The sequence below is a fragment of the Dipodomys spectabilis genome, unplaced genomic scaffold (assembly GCF_019054845.1).
Source record: "Dipodomys spectabilis isolate Male_0828 unplaced genomic scaffold, ASM1905484v1 ptg000113l, whole genome shotgun sequence".
In the NCBI taxonomy this organism is placed as follows: domain Eukaryota; kingdom Metazoa; phylum Chordata; class Mammalia; order Rodentia; family Heteromyidae; genus Dipodomys; species Dipodomys spectabilis.
The window spans coordinates 195,859-214,478 of NW_024870790.1; the positions used below are offsets into that span (position 1 = coordinate 195,859).

The 18,620-nt window shown below is 41.7% G+C and overlaps 1 protein-coding gene across 3 annotated transcripts; it reads right to left on the reverse strand.

Moving 5' to 3' along the window:
• Window positions 1-2,693: 2,693 nt before the first annotated feature.
• Window positions 2,694-7,903, reverse strand: Gprasp1 (G protein-coupled receptor associated sorting protein 1). 3 transcript variants are annotated; one of them, XM_042688168.1, is made up of 3 exons: window positions 7,823-7,903; window positions 5,525-7,509; window positions 2,694-5,413 (listed from the first exon to the last, which is right to left on the reverse strand). In XM_042688168.1, the coding sequence occupies exons 2-3, from the start codon at window positions 7,187-7,189 to the stop codon at window positions 3,032-3,034; spliced, it is 4,047 nt and encodes a 1,348-aa protein (XP_042544102.1). In that variant the 5' UTR covers window positions 7,190-7,509; window positions 7,823-7,903; the 3' UTR covers window positions 2,694-3,031. The 3 variants fall into 3 exon arrangements, with proteins under 3 accessions (XP_042544102.1, XP_042544101.1, XP_042544103.1); XM_042688167.1 differs by having other exon boundaries at window positions 2,694-7,509; XM_042688169.1 differs by having other exon boundaries at window positions 2,694-6,656; window positions 7,823-7,891.
• Window positions 7,904-18,620: the final 10,717 nt, after the last annotated feature.

Sequence of the window (18,620 nt, forward strand, 5' to 3'; positions counted from 1 at the left end):
CCTCATGCTGCAACTGCTGCTAAGGAAAAGGATTTTACTCTGAATTTCCAGTTCCACAACTCTCATTGCTGGAGTGACCACAGAATGGGCACACCACAGCCATGATATGAATATCACACTCACCTGGGCTACTAAAATATCCTTTTTTACACATGGTGTCCAGGAACAAAAGACATTCCAACTCTGCATTCACATACACCATACCCAAAGCTATCACTCAAAGCTGAAAAACCTATAAACTATAGCTACAGCACCAAATTAGAACCAAAACCAATATAATGTTCCCTAAAATACATATTCAGGAGAAATCTATGTAACGTGAAGGTAGTTTTAAAATTTAAATAAAATTTGACAGTATTAGCAGTGACTTTATAGAGATACAAAGCTGTGTAAAGAAATATTATGGACAAGTATTACAACACAAATGAAGTAACCTAGATGAAACAAAGAACTTCCTAGAAACAAAGAAACCAAAAGAACTTATTTTTACTGTTTTCCTCCTTGAAGTCAATTCATTCCATATGCTTACTCGCCCCCCCAACACACACACACACACACACACACGCACACACACGCAAACACACATATACAGGGAAATAGTCTCACAGCACTAGGTGGAAGCCTAGAGACCAGGGGAGGCTTATCGCAAGGCAGGAGGAAACATGAGGGCCCAAGACATTTCAAGCCCTGGCATCCAGTCTCAGCCACCATCTCCCATGGACACCCTTTCCTGGAACCCACCTCCTCCAACAGCAATGGCTACTTCTCTGCATGAATGCTGCCCACAGGATGATTCTCAGCTTCGTGAACCCCTGGACAAAAGACAGACCTGCCTAACATCCTCATGTTTGGCTGAGGGATTGTTTCCTCTACAAATTAACGTGGTGATGCTAATCACCTGGAAAATTGGTCCTCAAGCAAATGCAGTATGCAGAAACACTCACTCTCTCACCTTAACATCTAGCCACTTTAGGCCACCTCACTCTCATTCTTGAAGTATATGTCTTTCTTGACCCTTTCCCATGTGTGTAAATGTACCTTTCTGCCTGTCCAAGTCAGAGTCTGGTCACATGACCCACCATTGGCCCACATGACCCTGCAGTCAGCTTGTCTGCCACAGCTCTGCAGCTTCAATGACAGAATCTTCTGCCACTGGGTTTGAGTTGCTTCACGTTCTGACTCTGGTGAAGATGGAGAACCTGACATTTCTGAGCCTGGTGAAGACAGAGTGCTGAAATTAAGGCTGGCTTAGGAGCCAAAGCCTCTAGCCCTAGGCCTGGCCCTTCCTTCTTGGAGTATCTGGTCAGTGCATAACAGGTCCTGAGGAATTTGGATATGAATTGATTTTTAGTATTTTGGATAGTTTGGGGGGATATATGTGAAAATACACACACACACACACACAATCTATCTTGACAAATATTGGTATGTTTCTACCAGGAAGAATATCCCTTTAACATTTGTATTTTGTAAAGGGAAGCTAAATTGCCACTCTGTATTACTTTCATATATTCCAATCAGGTGAAAAAGGCATTCATACACAGGTTCAAAACAAACAGATTCTGGTTCAAATATTTCCTAATTTTTGGACCCACTTTCAAAACCAACCTTATCCTTCTCTTTTGCTCCTGTCTGACCATATTACACACTTCAAAAATGTTTAAAGAAATAGCATGGAATCAACTCAGTATGTTTGACAAATTTGACATTATATTACTTCTCTAGATAATTTTGTAATATTTTTGGCAAACAAGTTCTATAGTTGCAGTATCTTATATCTTTCTTCTTTTTACATATTTTGTATCATTATGGAATTTTCCACGATCAAATAATATACATTTGCCTTACTGCATCCTACTTACATTTTTTTTGGGGGGGGGGTCCAGTCATGGGGCCTGAACTCTGGGCCTGGGCGCTGTCCCTCAGCTCTTCAGCTCAAGGCAAGCGCTCTACCACTTCAGCTACAGCGCCACTTCCGGTTTTCTGGTGGTTTATTGGAGATAGGAGTCTCACGGTCTCTCCTGCCCGGGCTGGCTTTGAACTGCGATCCTCAGATCTCAGCCTCCTGAGTAGCTAGGATTACAGGCGTGAGCCACCAGCGCCCGGCTTCTTAGCTTATTCTTTTATGCTTTTGATAGTACTGAAGAAACAACTACTCTGAGCATCCGGATTCAGCTTCTCAGCATTACAAACCTTACCTCACCCTTTATCCCTCAGTGTATGTTGCCCTCTCCTATCTAGGCAAATAGACACATCACATCTATTGGAGTTTTCCTAACTCCATGTTTTTCTACACTCAGGGTGCAACTTAAATTGTTTCTTTATCTGTGAAATATACCCTGAGATGCAGGCATTGTAATTTTTAAGATTAAAACTGAGGGGCTGGGAAGGTGGCTCAGTGGTAGTGTGCTTCTCTTGCATGCAGGAGGCCCTGGGTTCGATTCTTCAGTACCACATAATCAGAAAAAGCTGGAAGTGGCACTGTGGCTCAAGTGGCAGAGCACTAGCCTTGAGCTGAAGAGCTGAGGGACAGTTCCAAGGTCCAGAGTTAAGGCCCCACGACTGACAAAAAAAAAGATTAAAACTGAGAAAAATACTTTTGTATTGAGCTTATTAATCATACATTAATATTGCATATATGTGTGTCATCTTTGTATCTGTATTTTAAAGTTCAAGGACAAGGGTAATTTCTGTTAACTTTAGCATAGAACTTTATTGAAACACAAACAAGACTCAAATAGGTAAGCTCACATCAGAACAACAATGAAAAGGGCAGCTTATTTATGATGGTTCAGTTCACAATGACCTCAAATACTAAATTTCACAATCTGAACGAGTACCAAAAATGTGATTTCATTTGTAATGTTCATTAGGCATCAAAAACATGTTCCAGCTTACACACAGAATTGAGGAAAGATAGTATCAGCATCAAAGATGTACGTTGCAACACCATCAAGTGTGAAAAAACACAAAGCATTACTCAAGGATCTTAACACAGGAACTTTATAAGGACAATCAAGAGTTAATCGTATTAATTCTCTTGGTCTGCTACAGGGTGATTTTGACTGTTAATTTTGCTTTGCAGTTTCTTAGCAAATGTCTCAACTTCATGGAATGTAGAAGTAAGTGTCTCCAGACAGAAATCATCATCATCATCATCATCAGTGAACTCTGTTTCTTTTTTTATATTGTTACCAATATTCTCAAATATAGCAAGAACAATTTGAATATTTTCATTTGTCTCTTCCCTGTTAAAGAGCTCTATAAATCCTGATACTGATTCAGTACTGAGTAATTCTTTTGTCATGGTAAGATTTTTGGACAAATTCAGTAGCATTTTGAGAATATGAAACCTTGTTTTGGTGTTTCCTACAGTTAGCAAAAACAGAAATCCAGACATATAATTGACAACAAGTGTATGGTAATCAGTTGTAGTGGTGAGATGTCTAATCATCATTAATCCAGACAACTGCTCAGGAGAATCCAAACTATAAGCAAGGGTTTCTTCACAAACCTGACACACATATGTCTGAATAATGTTTAGATTTGGGTAAGTTGGTGCCATGTGAATCATGTTTTCCAAAAACGCTGTCCTAACTCGAGAGGATGGATAATTCAGCAAGGTTTCAATGAGTGAGACAACACCAGAATCCCGAAGGAAATCTCGGGTAAATGGAGAAGCACTTCTCATACCCATTGCAATTTTACATATTTCATGAATAAAAGGATCTCGAACTCTGTCCATTAGTAAGAGGAGTTCTTCAAACTCTTCAGAGTCAATTCTAAGATGGCACTGTATGCAGCTACAGGACCAATTTTCAGGCTCTGTACTCTCTCTGGCTTTAAGATGTTCTCGAATTCCCTGGACTGACCGGTAGGAGGGATCGTACTGAAATGGGAACTCCTGTTCAGACTGCTGCAAAGATTCCTCCTCTTGCCCTTCTGGGCTAAGTTCTACATACTTGGACTTCCCCCCAAACATTTCACAGAACAAAAATGCTGCTTCTTTTGGAAATTTAAGAGGGCTTATTGATGGGAAGCCAACCCATCCCCATGGACCAGACTTGAATTGAACAGTAACCTCATCCCAGGTCTGGGGTCTGTGTGAAGGATCAGGCTCCTGATTAAACGAACAGTTAGACTTGCCGATGGCCTTGAACACTGAGCTAGGATTTGTTTCAAAATGAGCCTCATCTCCTGCCCAGAACCAGGACCCAAATATGGCCTCATCTACATCAGGTACTGTTGTGGATTCACAATTGGCTCCATCACCAGTGTTGATATTCACCTCATCTTGAGAGCCAGACCCAAACTCAACAACTGCTATCTCCTCATTTTCTGGCCTGTATTCACAGGTGGGCACAGTTCCAGTTTCTTCAATAGCCTTGTCTCCAGACCAGAACCAGGACTCAATAATCATCTCTCTGTTGTCCTCTGGCTTGAATTCACAATATATCCCTGCTTCTATACTGTCTTCTTTTTCAGCCCAGAACCAGGACCCAAAAATAGCCTCCTCTTCAGTCTTTGGCATGGTTTCTTCTACTGCTAGAGAACCAGTGTCTACACTGTCCTCTTTAGACCAGAACCAGGACCCAACAATGACTTCCTCCTCCTCAGGGTCAGGCTTGGACTGAAAGCTGTCCCCTGTCACTGCCTCCAGACTGGACTCTTCTTCCCAGAACCAGGACCCGATAATGACTTCCTCCTCATCAGCTTTAGAACTGTTTTTGCTGCAGGATTCAGAATCTCTAATGGACTCTTCATTGGCCCAGAACCAGGACCCAACAGTAACTTCTTCCTCACCTGACAGCCTGTTCTCTTCTCTAACATCAGTTGGCACCTCAAGCCTGTCCTCTTCCCCAGCCCAGAACCAAGAACCGATTAAGTCTTCCTCAGCTTCAGGCCTTGACTCTCTGTCAGTTGTCTCTATCATGGCTTCCTCTTCTTTCCGGATCCAGGGGGTAATTGTGTTTTCCTCTTCAGTTTGTAGCTTGACTTCTCCAGTTTCATTATCTATATTGCCCTCTTGTGAAGCCCATAACAAGGACCCTACATCAGCCTCTGGCCCTGCATACTTTTTTGACCACAGCCTGTTGTTCTCTTCCTCCTCTGGTCTAGACTCACAGTTTTCTCTATCAGTAGGATACATATAGGACCCTTCTTCTGCCCAGAAGCAAGAACTGTTATCAGTATCCTCAGCCTCTGCCATGCGTTTGAATCTGGGACCAGGGCCATATTTCATCCTGGCCTGTTCTCCAGCCTCAAGCCAGGATGATACAATGTCCTCCTTTTCATTCTCCAACATAGACTTACTATTAACTTCAGCTTCTGCACAAGCATCTATTTTGGCCCAGAACCAGGGCCCAATTGTGGGCTCCTCATCATTATCCCTTGTTATAATGTCACAATTAGCTTCAGCCCCTGAATCAATATGATTTTGGTTTTCAGACCAAAGCCAAGACACAAATACTTTTTCTTCAGGTTCTGGCTTAGACATTTCTTCAACCCCAGTGTCTATACTGACTTTTGTATCCCAGAACCAGGGGTCAATAATATCTTGTTCTTCAGACCTCAGAATGGACTCATAGCTGACTCCAACAGAAGATTCCCCACTGGCCTCATCAATGCCCCAGAACCAAGACCCAAAAATGGACTCTTCGTCAGCCTCTTGGTTGACTTCTTCACCAGCCCAGAACCAAGAACCAACAAAGACTTCTTCATCATTAGCTGCTAGCATTGAGTCAGAGGCAGTCTCAGTTCCAATTTCCATACTGACATTCTCCTCAGTCTCTAAACAGGAATCAACAACAGGCTTTTCCTCAGCCCTCGGTCTGAGTTTACTGCTGGGCCCAGTCCCCATATTAGCCTCTTCAGTCCAGAACCAATTCCCAACAATAGGCTCATCTTCTAGATGTGGACTGGATTTGATTATGGCCACATCCTCCATCCTGGCCTCCTCTGTAGCCCAGAACCAGGTCCCAATAAGGACCTCCTCTTCTGACATGGCTTCTTGCCTGACTCTGGCTCTGGCTCTGGCTTCTTCCTTTGCCACTGTTCTGGCCCTGGTTTCTTTCTTGGTCTTGGGCTTTAAAAATATATTAGCCTTTTCTCCTGGCCATAACCAAGACTCTTCTTTGATTACATCTATAGACCCAGGCATTACATCATTGCCGGTTTCCCGCCTGGCCCTGTGCCGGGTCCTGGTATTTGCCTCTTTTCTGGTTCTGGGTTTAGAACTAGATTTCCCCTCTTCTCCAGCTCTGAACCTGGACTTCATATTATTTTCATATTCAGAACCAGAACTAGAATCAACAGGCACTTCTTTCTTAGAACTAAAGCGGGACATTTTATTGGATTCTTCCATGGTCATGGACCAAGTATTGGTCTTATCCTTGGCCCAGAACCAGGATGTCTTAACAGACTCATCCTCAGAACCAGAGCTAGACACGAAATAGAGCTCTTGTTTGCATTTGTGCCTATACATGTTATTTGCCTCTTGTTTGGCCATGTACCTGGACCTGGTACTGGCCTTTATCCTGTTCCTGGGACGAAATGTTGGACTGACTTCATCTTCACTACAGAACCAGGAATTCACAGAGGATTTATCTACCCATTTGAAATCAGGATTCTGAAAGGCCTCTTCTTTGGATGTAGACCTGGGGCAACACCAGGACCCAATATTAGTGATCTCTTCAGACCCAAATGAAGGCTGGAATCCCATTTGGGGATGAACTTTCTTTCTAGAAAATCTCTCAGTGTTCACATTAACCACTTCTCCATCTATAGGCAGACACCCAGTGTTACCAATTAACTCAGAATCAGTATTGACCAGTGGAGAGGCTATGGAGTTGGTATGAGATTCTTCCCCTCTCTTAGATATTGACTCTGCCCCACACTTATTCTGTGCCCAAGCTTGGGAACCATTCTTATATCTTGACCTAGGAATTGCCTTTGATTTATTCTTACTACGTGTCCCATCTCTTGTACCAGACTCAGTTTTAGACCTTGCTCCAGGCATAAACTTGGTCTTAGTTTTGGGCCTTGCTCCAGTCATTACGTGGGTCTGGGTCCTAACCTTAGGTCTAACTACAAGAGGGACTTCATTTTCTATTTCAGCCACATTCACAACTTCTCCATCCTTCTTTGAAGGCTCAACCTGGGCAGTAAGTTCAGTCTCTGCTCTGGTCATGGTACAAGCTAGAGAAAAATCCAGTTATACAACCCTGCACAAGAGCCTAACCACAGATTTTTAAGAGAATTGTATCTTTACACTCTGGTCTTTCAATGAGTCAGCAATTAAAGTAGGAAATAAGCAATCAGAGTAAATCACCAATCTCACAACAAATAAGATCCTACCAAATCACAGTCTGAATGAGCAATATAGATATAGTGCAGAGGAGGCACAACCAGGCTGGGAGAAGACAGGTGCTTCCTGGGTAGGGGTAGACCACTTGAGGGTGGTAATCAGAAGCAACTCCAGCACCACCAGAGCTGTAACTATAGGTGGATCTAGGGAGAGAGAATGAAACCAGGAATTCAGGCTCATCAAATTCTGAGACTTCCTGTAGAAACTTACAAAGGGAAACTGCTTTTGAATAGCAGGAGGGGCTGTCGAGGTATCAGAAAGTGTTTCTGTTCCTCCAGCCTGCTAGACAACATGTATGGAGATGGTAAGAAGCAGTACTGGGAATGGTGAAAAAAAACTATTTCAAATTGAGAGCCATGTGAGCATAAAACAGGACCCTAATCACTCCAAGACACCCACTAATAGTGTTTGGTCTCTACTACACAGACCCAAAAGTGAATTCATTCCCATACCAACCTTCACTGTTGTGATGCAACTTGCCCAACTTTCTGTGTTCAAGTGGTGATAATCCGCACAGCAGACTGCAAGGGGTCCTGTGGACAAACACACAGGATAAAATGAAGTCTCAGTGTCTAGTATATTGGCACAGAGCCTGGCTTCCATCTCTCAGTTGAAGGATTCAGTCTGTCTACAGTTTCCCACACCATAGTTTAAGCTCTCAGCTTTTACTGTTCACAGTTGAACCCAGAATTCCTCATTATTCACAAAACCTCTGGCAGAAAACAGACAAGAAATGCTACAGGAACAAGCAATTTTAGCAGACTGTACAAGTAGAAGTAATCTTGCAAGCACAGGAATCACAGCCACTTGCCTGTTGATCTTCAGTAGCTTGCCCTACACAGTCCCCTTCCTCACCAGTCTCCAGATATTTGAGCCAGTCTCCTGGTCTGTTCTTTTCTTGCAGAACTGACCAGCCCCTAAAGCAGGCCTATAGACAAACAGATTAAAAAGGTGATGCAATGAGGAAAGGATGGTAGCAGCTGAGCCCAGTAGACAGAGCAACACGGGCCAAGGATAGGAGTTGCCATCTGATCTGTCATTAAACATTTCAGATTCTGTTTGTGGAATGAGCCTGTTTTCTTTGGCCCCTGCTGCAGGGCTGCAGAGGTAAGAGAACAAGAGTGACTCGTGACATCATGCACCTGCCATCAATGCCTTGTCCAGTTCTGAGGATTCACCACTAGGTGCGCCACATCCCCTTCCTCTGCGCAGCAGAAAATGGGGGAAGGGCACCACATATTCTAGAAAACAGGTTCTGAAGTGATCCTGGTATTGACGACTGCCATCACCACCTCCCAAATCCCATATTCCCAGACCCCCAACTTGGAATGGTAGGGGATAAAGGTAGGGAAGTATGTAGAAGGCGGTAAGGGGGAAGATTAGATAGGAGGTACTACTGGATGCCCACCTGCTCAGATTAGAGTCACCCATCCCTGGCAGGTTTCAGGCTAGCCCCGATGCCCACCCTCCATCCCCACGCACCTCCAGAATCCCAGACTGTTTTCTGCTCCTCCTTTTTCTTAAGCCTCTCCTTGACAGATGCCCTCGCAGAATATGTCAGACCTACAACGCAGAAGACTTTGACACCAAAACTAAGCCTGTAGGAATGGACAGCACCCAAGGAACCAGACCCCAACAGGCTCCTTTTCTGAACCAAGGCCAGAGTGGGGAAGGGCATCCTCCTCCCACCAGTTGGGCTGGACCCAAGCTCAGAAGCCTGCACACACACACACCCCGCGACCCCCCAGGACACCCCAAGACCCCATCTCCCTCTGACATTTCTCCCTCACACACCCCCTCCCACCAAAGCACAGCCTTCCCAAGGCATAACCAACGTCCAGGGGTGAGAAGCGGGAGCTTTGGAAGTTGGCTGGGAGGAGGTCAGCTGACTGGCCTTCAGACCATCCTGGAAATGCTGTGGCCTCCCACTCAGCCCCGGGCCCGCCAGACCCCCGCGAGTCACCGTCTTCTGGTCCCCGGGGATTACGGACTCTGCACACCTCTCTGGAGGATCCTCTGGGCAGCTTGCCTCCTCAGCGTCCAACTGTCAAGGTCTGGGGAAGAAGCTGTCAGCCTGTCAACAAGGGGAGACCCACCCCGTTCCCTCTGCACACCCTCACTTGCCTTCGCGGGCTCAGGGCCCAGGGAGTCAGGCCCCCCTCCACTCCCGCGCTCCCCCTCCACTCAGGCGCCTTCCTCTCTTCTCTCAGCAGCTGTTCTGTGGGACTCCCACTGCTTTCCCGAGGAGCCCAAGCGCAAAGAGGCGGCCAGTCCCCAAGCCTCTGCAGCAAGGCCGGCAGGGGCTGCGCAGGATGCGGCAAGAACCGCTAGCTCCGAGGGTTTCGGGAAGGGGGGCGGAGGGATACGGCCGCGTCAGTGCTGGACGCCCCCTCCCAGGCCCACCATAGTTCCGACCCGGGGTGGGCGGGGCCTGCACCAGCCCCACTCTCAGGGGCGGGCTCCCGCCACTCGCCCTGCCTCCCTGCACCCTGCACACCCTGACGTGGCGACTTCCACCACTTCCCTGCCTCTGCTAGGCTTCCCGGTGCTGTGCTCGCTGAGAGCTAGGGGCTGTGGCGGCTGGGGAAGCAATATCCGAGGTCGGGAATCGCTGCGCTGGAGGGAGCAGCGGATGGATACTAAAGCCGCCTCTTGGTGCTTTGCACCCCAGACTGCGCAGTGCCTCTCCCCTTCTCCCCCCTCCCCTCGCCAGTCTCCCTGTCCCTCCTCCTTCCTGTCGGAGGGGGGAAAAGGGGGTCTGGACTGCAGACAGATGGGGAGGAAACATGTGACATCAAGACATAGCAACAAGCAGTGTGGACAAGGGGCCTCTAGGAGGCTCTGCCATGTTTTGCTTTGCTTGCTTCGTACAGCCATCAAGCAAAGCAAGGCATTTCTGCCTTTAAGGGAACAGAGGTGAGGGCTCCCATCACAGGCCTCATCACTGCTCCTCTCCCAAAGGAAGGCTGGCCTACTATACCTCTAGCCCTAGGAAAACAGCCGCTGGTTTAGGCCTTTCCACCAGAGAACTCCATTGGTCATTAAGCTGACCCCACAATTGCTCAAGAAAGAAGGCCTTTCTCTCTCACCAGACACAGGGGGTCCTGTAGCCTGGCATCTTTTCACTCACAGTCAAGTGTCAGGCTTGTTCTGGCTTCCTGACTAGTGTTTTCTGTCAAAGCTTGTCTTGTCAGTGGGGTCCAAACCCTTCATCATATTTGGCAGTGTGGAACTGTGGCAAGCATTTAACCAGTGTGTGTCTCAATTGTAACCACCTGTCTTTTTTAGGGGAAGAATCCATTTCCTCAACACAGGAACATGGCTAGTTTTGAGTCCTCTGCTTTTATTCTTACCTACATCCTCCCTCCAATCTTGAACCTCTCCTTTCCCTATTTGTTATAGGGGACCAGTGGAGCAATGTGCTTTGTATAATGCATTTTAAATATCATGCAAATACGTCTTTCTTGTTTGGTAGATTAATGACCTCCCCAAACATAGCCATATTCCATTCTCTGCAACACCTGAATACATTACTATATCTGCCAAAAGGTAATTGATGTTAAGGAGGTAACTAAGTTTGCTATTTGTTTGTTAATCAGTTTGCTACAAATTTATTCTGAATTATCCTGCCCAGTGTAATTGCAATGGTAATTTCGATGTGGCACAGGATGTTAGAAGTGTTAGTACCTGAAGGGAGCATCGAGAGAAAAACACTTACTGCCTTTGACAATGTCAGACACCAAGAGCCAGGAAATGAAGGTATGTCCCTCGCAAATGTACATGACATATTCTACCTCCTATAAACACCAGAATGAAGGTAGTTCTCACTGTATCTTGGCATTAGTGTAATGAGATCTTTTTCACCCTCCTGCAGTGTAATACAATTTGTGTTATTTCAATCCATCAAACGTGTACAAATTCATTATCTTAGCAACGATCTCAATTTTCATAAACTCCATTCCTATATCCTGTCTCTTACATGTGTGTCATTGACTGTTAGGATTTTGGCTCTCATCCCTCACCACTACATACACAGATCTCCTTCTGTCTGTTCAAAAGGTATGTCTAAAACATTAGCATAATTTTTCTCTTATCTGTTTATATACTTATGATTTTTTTCTTTTTTTTTTGTCGGTCATGGGGCTTGAACTCTGGGCCTGGGCGCTGTCCCTCAGCTCTTCAGCTCAAGGCGAGCGCTCTACCACTTGAGCTACAGCGCCACTTCCGGTTTTCTAGTGGTTTATTGGAGATAGGAGTCTCACAGTCTTTCCTGCCTGGGCTGGCTTTGAACCGCGATCCTCAGATCTCAGCCTCCTGAGTAGCTAGGATTACAGGCGTGAGCCACCGGTGCCCTGCTGATTTTTTTTCTTTTTACACTACTGGGGAATGAATACCAGGCCAGTCTTCTACCACTAATATACATTTTCTGTCTCCTTTAAAATTTTTTGATAGTCTAAATAGTTCAGCCTTGCCTTGAACTTACTTTGTAGCCCAGAGTGTCCTTTAACTTTCAATTCTCCTATATTAGCCTACAGAGTAGTTAGGATTACAGATGTGAGCATTACAGATTGTACCCTGTAAACGTAGTATCTTTTCACCAAGTCATTTATTGACTGAGGAATGGTTCCATCAATAGTTGGCAAATTTCTTTTTGTATGACTTCAAAATATGTGTCGGATAATCTGTTGACAATTTATGTAGAAACGATGGTCATTTAATAAACATTTGTGAACTGGAAAATGCCCTATTTGAGGCATTTTATTTATTTGTATTTGACAAATTAAGTATTATCTTTAGATGATAGTGCAAATAGAAGACTGAAGATGATGACAAACCTTTATTCTGAGTGCTATGCACTGCTTACTTCCTGGAAAAATGCATTCCAGCCCATCAATTTGCAATGCCCAGGGTTCTACTTCTGGGGACCTCATCTTCCACCCGTATAACTCTTACCTGCCCCTGAAATCTAAGTTTCAGAAATACCCCACAAGCATCAAGTCTGGGATAAAGAAGCAGATGTGTTTATTTGCTTTATGCTATTCACCTTTCTCCTCCTAATCCTACCTTACCACCCCCTGCTCATAAAATTGCACAATGGCATATCCCTTGACTGTACAGCTCAGATAATCTACTCTTGTCCTTGTCAATCACCAGCTCGGCAAGAAATATTACCTTACTCATGTAACTGTAACCCCTTTGTACATCATCTTTACAATAAAATATTTTTTAAAAAATCATCATGGGCAGGGCACCGGTGGCTCATGCCTGTAATCCTAGCTACTCAGGAGCTGAGATTCTGAGGATCGAAGTTCAAAGCCAGCCCAGGCACGAAAGTCTATGAGACTCTTATCTCCAATAAACCACTAGAAAACTGGAAGTGGCGCTGTGGCTCAAGCAGTAGAGCACTCGCCTTGAGTTGAAGAGCACAAGAACAGCGCCCAAGCCCAGAGTTCAAGCCCCACGACCGACAAAAAAAAAATCATCATGTTTATATACTGCTTTAGTCTATTTAGCTTAAGTTGCCTATCCACTGTATGTGTTCCTCAAACAATCATCTCTCTCTGGTAGATAGAGTTGAATCCTTTGCATACTTAGAAGTCGTTCCTTTTTCTGTGCCTGAATTTCAGAAGCCATATGCTATATTCTGGACCTTACTGTCTCCCAGAAGCCTATGTCTCTACTCCTTTGTACTCTCTTTTTCTTTTTGTAGCCATGAAATGAGCAGTTTTCCTCTGTCATATGCCATCTGCTGGCTTGCCACAGACCCAAAAGCACTAAATAGATCATGGTCTGGAACCTCCAAAATTATAAGCCAAAATAAATTGTTTCTTTTTACAAATTGATCATATCTGATATTTTGTTACTAAGTTGTAAAACTAACACAGGGATTAAAATTTTTTAGCTAGGACCTTCCAACTTTATCTATAAATGTAATGCAATCCCAAAAAAGATCCCAGCAAGTTATCATATGAACGCTGGCAAACTTACTATAAAGTCTACATGGAGAGGCAAAACACAGAATAGACAACACAATACTGAAGAAGAACAAAGTTACAACGTCAAGACTGCCTGACTTCAAGACTTACTATAAAGCTACAAATAATCAATCTCCTATGTATTTGCAGAAGAATCAATAAGCAGAACAGTGCAAACATCACAAAAATATAAGCAACCAATCTTTGATAAAGGCAATCCATGGGACAAATATTTATCCAAATAATTGCATATATATGAAAAAATTAATCTACACTCAGATACTACACATAATTTTAAAGTTTATTCAAAATGGATCACATACCTAAATGTATATACAAAATATTGACTTCAAAATGATAACATCAAAGAAAATGTAGATATTTCAGCAATAATTTTCTAAATACAACACCAAAGGCATTCTCCATGTAAAAAAGTATCAATAAGCTGGGCTCATTAAAATTAAAGAAAAAGCCATGCTTTGTGAAGAGCACCATCAAGGTAATGAGAAGATAAGCTGCAAAGTTGTATCAAATATTTGCAGAAAACAGATTTGATAAAGAACTAGTATCTAAAATATGCAAAGAACCCAGAAAACTCAACAATAAGAAAATGATGAACCAATAACCTTAACAAACACTGAATCAACGAATACAAATATATGGCAATTATTTGAAGAGATAATAAAATGAAAATGGAAAGAATGATGAGAAAACAATATCAACTTAGCTAACAATTGTCAAAATCCAGAACACTGGCAAACCAAATATTGGCAAAGATATGGAATGAAAGCAATCTTTGTTTATTCCTAGTAAAAAAAAATGCAATGTGGCACTGCCACTCTGGTAGGCAATTTTTGGAAAGTTTCTTATGACTGTAAGCATATTCTTAGCGTAAAATCCTATAAAAGCACTCCTTGGCATTGACCCAAATAAGTTGAAAACTTACATTTACATAAAACTTGAATGTAATTATATCTAGCAGCTTTATTTGTAATCATCAAATACTTGGAAGAAATCAAGATGTTCTTCAATAGGGAAATAAATAACTGTAATATATTCTGATGATGGAATAGTATTCAGCATTAAAAATGAATTATCAATCCATGAAAATATGTCGAACTTAAATAAGCTCAAGTGCACTGAACTATGAAGAAAATAAAATGGTCAGTGGTTGTCTTGTGTTGGAGTGAGAGAGGAATAGACAGCATAGCACAGAGTGTTTTTTCAGGTATTAAACCAGACACCTCATTTTCTTCAGTGAACTTTCTAATAACATTGCTGATTCACTTTAAATAATGTCATATGATATATATTATTATATATTTGTCCAAGCTCATTTACATCAAGCTGATTTAACTTGTCTTTTAATGTATGTGCAAGATCATTAATGGTTTAACCTTGAAATTTAGGGGTTCTCTATATCCACAGGTACAGCCCTTGGATGATGGAGAAAGAAAGTGATAGGTCATTATTTTTTTCATTGATTCTAACTTAAACAGGCACTAATTTCCCCCACAGTTCTTGTCAAATCTATAATGGAAAGTAATGTGCAAGCCCAAATGTGAAGCCAGATGTGAAAGAGCAAAGTTTGAGTGATAATTATGTGTCAGTGTGGGTTTGACGCCAATGTTGGAAGGAGAGATGGTGACAATGGGGAAGGCTATGCCTGTAGACATGAAGTATTTGGATATTTTTCTCCTTTCTGCTTAATTTTGCCATGAACCTAAACCTGATCTGAAAAAAAAATAAGTTATTGGTCAGGCACAAGTGGCTCATGTCTGTAGTCCTAGCTAGTAGGCTGAAATCTGTAGGATCATCGTTCAAAGCCAGTCCAGACAGGCAAATCTGAGAGACTCTTCCCAGGAAATAAGAGGGCAAGCTGAAGGTGTGGCTCAAGTGGTAGCTTTCCAGACAAGCAAGCTGGGAAAGCATAAGGCCTTGGGTTCAAACCATGGTACTGGCAAAGAAAAAATTAATTCTTTTCTGCTGAGATACTCAGCATTTAAATATGCTACACTGTCCCTTTTCTTGAGGAGAAAAGTTGCCCCCATATGCATGTTACACCATAGGTACTGGAGTCTTTCTCTGAACTCTTTTTCTACAAAATCCATCAACTTAATTGTCTGTAGTAAATATACTGACACTGTCACCTCTCTTTCACTCCAATCTTGCCGTACCATCTTCTGATGAGTTGTTACTGGCCCACTAAAATTGCTTTCATTTAAATTGCCAATGATATTTATGCAGCTAAATGCGATAATCAATTTTTAATCCTCATCTTGACCTATCACCATAGAGACCACATTTCTCCATCCAAATCAAGACACTTACAAAATAAAATACTGTTTTGGTAGCAATTATACCTGTACAACATTAATGAACTGTAACTACCCTTAACTAGGGATATTAGATTACCTTATCTATTAGTACTACTCAGCCAATTTCATCACCTCTTCTATGAGCTATCTTCTTGACTTAGCTTCTACTGAAGTATACAAGTTTTTCTCCTACCTTACTGCCTTTTCCTGATGAGTAGCTTTCTTTGTTTTTGCTGGTTTATTCTCACCTCCTATATTTCAACACTGAAATGCTACCAAGTTCAATCTTGAGACTTCCTCCCTTACTAATCACACTATCTGTAGCTCTTAGTCTTCTCTCCAAAATCTGGCTTTAAATACCATATATACCTTGATGATACCCAAATTTCTATCTCTAGTTTGGACTTCTCTCAGAAATCGCAAACTTATATATCCTATTACTACTATCTACTGTCTATCTACATGTGAATGTCTAAAAGGCAGCTCAAATACAATATGTCCTGAAGTAAGCTCTTGATCTTCTCTCCAAATCCTGTTCCTGTCAGACTTCTCAGATCTCAGGAAATGATTGCATTCATCACTGACTTGCTCAGCACCAATGTCATCATTAATTATTCTCTTTCTTTATAGTCAATCCATCCACAAAACTCTATTGCTTCACAGCCAAAGTACATCTGAAAGGTGTGCAATAGTATTATTTCCACAGAAAATAATTTATTCCAAGCAAATGTCACCTATTATTTGAAGCATTATAATTGTTTTATAGCTACTAGTGATTTCTCTAATTCTGTTCTTATTTCTCTAGAACCTATTTTCTATAAAGAAGCTAGGATCACCCTTCCAAAACCTAGGTCAAATAGCTGTCCATCTTCAAAATCCCCTAAAGTTTATTTTTTAAATGCAGAATATTTTCCATATAATATCTCAAAAGATCTGGCCCCTGACTACCATTTTAAATCATCTCTGATTACTTGCTCCCTTTGCTTTCTTCATTTTTGCTAGCACTAGAGCTTGCACTCAGAGTTTCTCACTTTCCTATGCTTTTTCTACTCAAATCTGGCATTCTATACTCAGCTTTTTGCTGATTAATTGGATAAGAGTTTTGTGGGTTTGTCTGCCCAGGCTCACTCTGAACCACAATTCTCAGATCTCAGCCTCCTGAATAGCTAGGATTATGGGAGTGAGCCACTGGTAACTGGCCGCTTCATAGTTCTAACCACATTCACTTCCTGGCTGGTTTTTTTTTTAATAAGCCAAGTATTTTTGTATCCAAGGATCTCCTCATTTGTTGTTTCCAAAGCTTAGAAAACTGTCACATAGCTTTGGCTTGATCTCTTATTTCATTCTGTTATGTGCTTAGGGATAATTTATCTGTCCTATCAAAAAGAATAATCTTCTTTCCAATACCATCTATCCTCATACCTTGTTTGATTTTTCCCTACAGCAGTTGTCACTATTTAAGATTACATGCTAGCATATTTAACTTTCATCTGTTTCCCTTCCTCTCTAAAATGTAAACTCCATTAGAATAAAACTTTATTGTTATGCAATATTCCCAGAACCAAGGACCAGTGCCTGGAACATAATAAATTGTTCAATTTGTTAAATATTTGAGGGCCTCAGGAATCCAAGGCCATATATTTCTTCATTATATGAATCATATTGGTTTACACAAAGTTTAAAATCTGAGAAAATTTATTATGCTTTTAAAAGCTTCCATACATGGCCAATACATTAAAAAAACACCATTTTAACATTTTTAGACTATTTATTTTGTTGAAGACAGTATATATTTTGTTGGAAACCCCTGTCTATTCTTCTCTAAAATGTGTTACATCTATATGTAGCTCAATTAAAACATGGAGTGTGGTGATAAAGAGTAAGGGTGCACGAGGAGCTAAAGAAAAATTTTCATCCACTATATATTCATTCCATTCTAGGTTCACTTTGGAATTGTATGTTTGCATTTAGCTTTGGTTTTCCCTTGTTTCTTTTGAGACAAGATCCTGCTGTGTAGCTGACCTAGAACTCAATATTTTATTACCTCAGCCTCCTAAATGCTGGGATTATAAATGTATGCTGCTGCACATGGCTTTCGCTAACTAGCAAAATTTTTCAATATATTTAGAATGTATAGGTTTACACTGTAGAATAGTGAAAGCTAGTTAAGCATTACCTCTCATGCTTACAATTTTGTTGTCAGAACACTTAAAAGTCACTCCCAGTATTTTTTACTTGAAAAATTCAGTACATTGTTATTAACTATAGTCATCACTGTGTACAAATTGATTTTTTGAACTTATTTCTTTTAACTGAAATTTCATAATCTTTGATCGATACCCCTTCCAGCTACTTGTAACAATCATTCTACATTCTACTTCTATGAATTCAACTTTATTAGATTCTACTTATAAGTGAGATCATGAACTATTTTTCTATGCCTGGCTTATTTCCTCCAGGTTCATCTATGAATATACTATCAGCTTTTTACACAGTGTCTTTAAATAGTTTAATATAATTCCATTGTGTGGGTATATCACATTTTCTCTGTCCATTAATCAGTTGATAAACACCTAGGTTCTCATTTCTTAGTTATTGTGGATTATGGTGTAATAAGTACAAAAGTTCAGGTGTCTCTTTTATATACTGATTTCATTTCATAGATAAATCGATAGAGGGAATAAAAGAAGGGAGAATTTTTCACATATGAAAATTATTACATATATGAGAAAAAGCATTTCATACATGAAAAGCATATGTGTGTATATGTATATACTACTGGTATTGTTGGATAATATAGCAGCTGTGATTTTCAGGGGGTTGTAGGGTTTTTTGTTTTTCTCTTTGCTTTTTTCTGTTAGTGTTAGGGTTTGAACTCAGAGCTTCATGGACCATAGCTCAACATGTCACAGTGCTATTAGTTTCATTTTAACTTTTTCAAGACCCTCCATACTCTTTTTC

Excerpts from the sequence above, each read along its gene's own strand:
- Gprasp1 (XM_042688167.1), bottom strand. The coding sequence starts at position 7,189 with ATGACCAGAGCAGAGACTGAACTTACTGCCCAGGTTGAGCCTTCAAAG.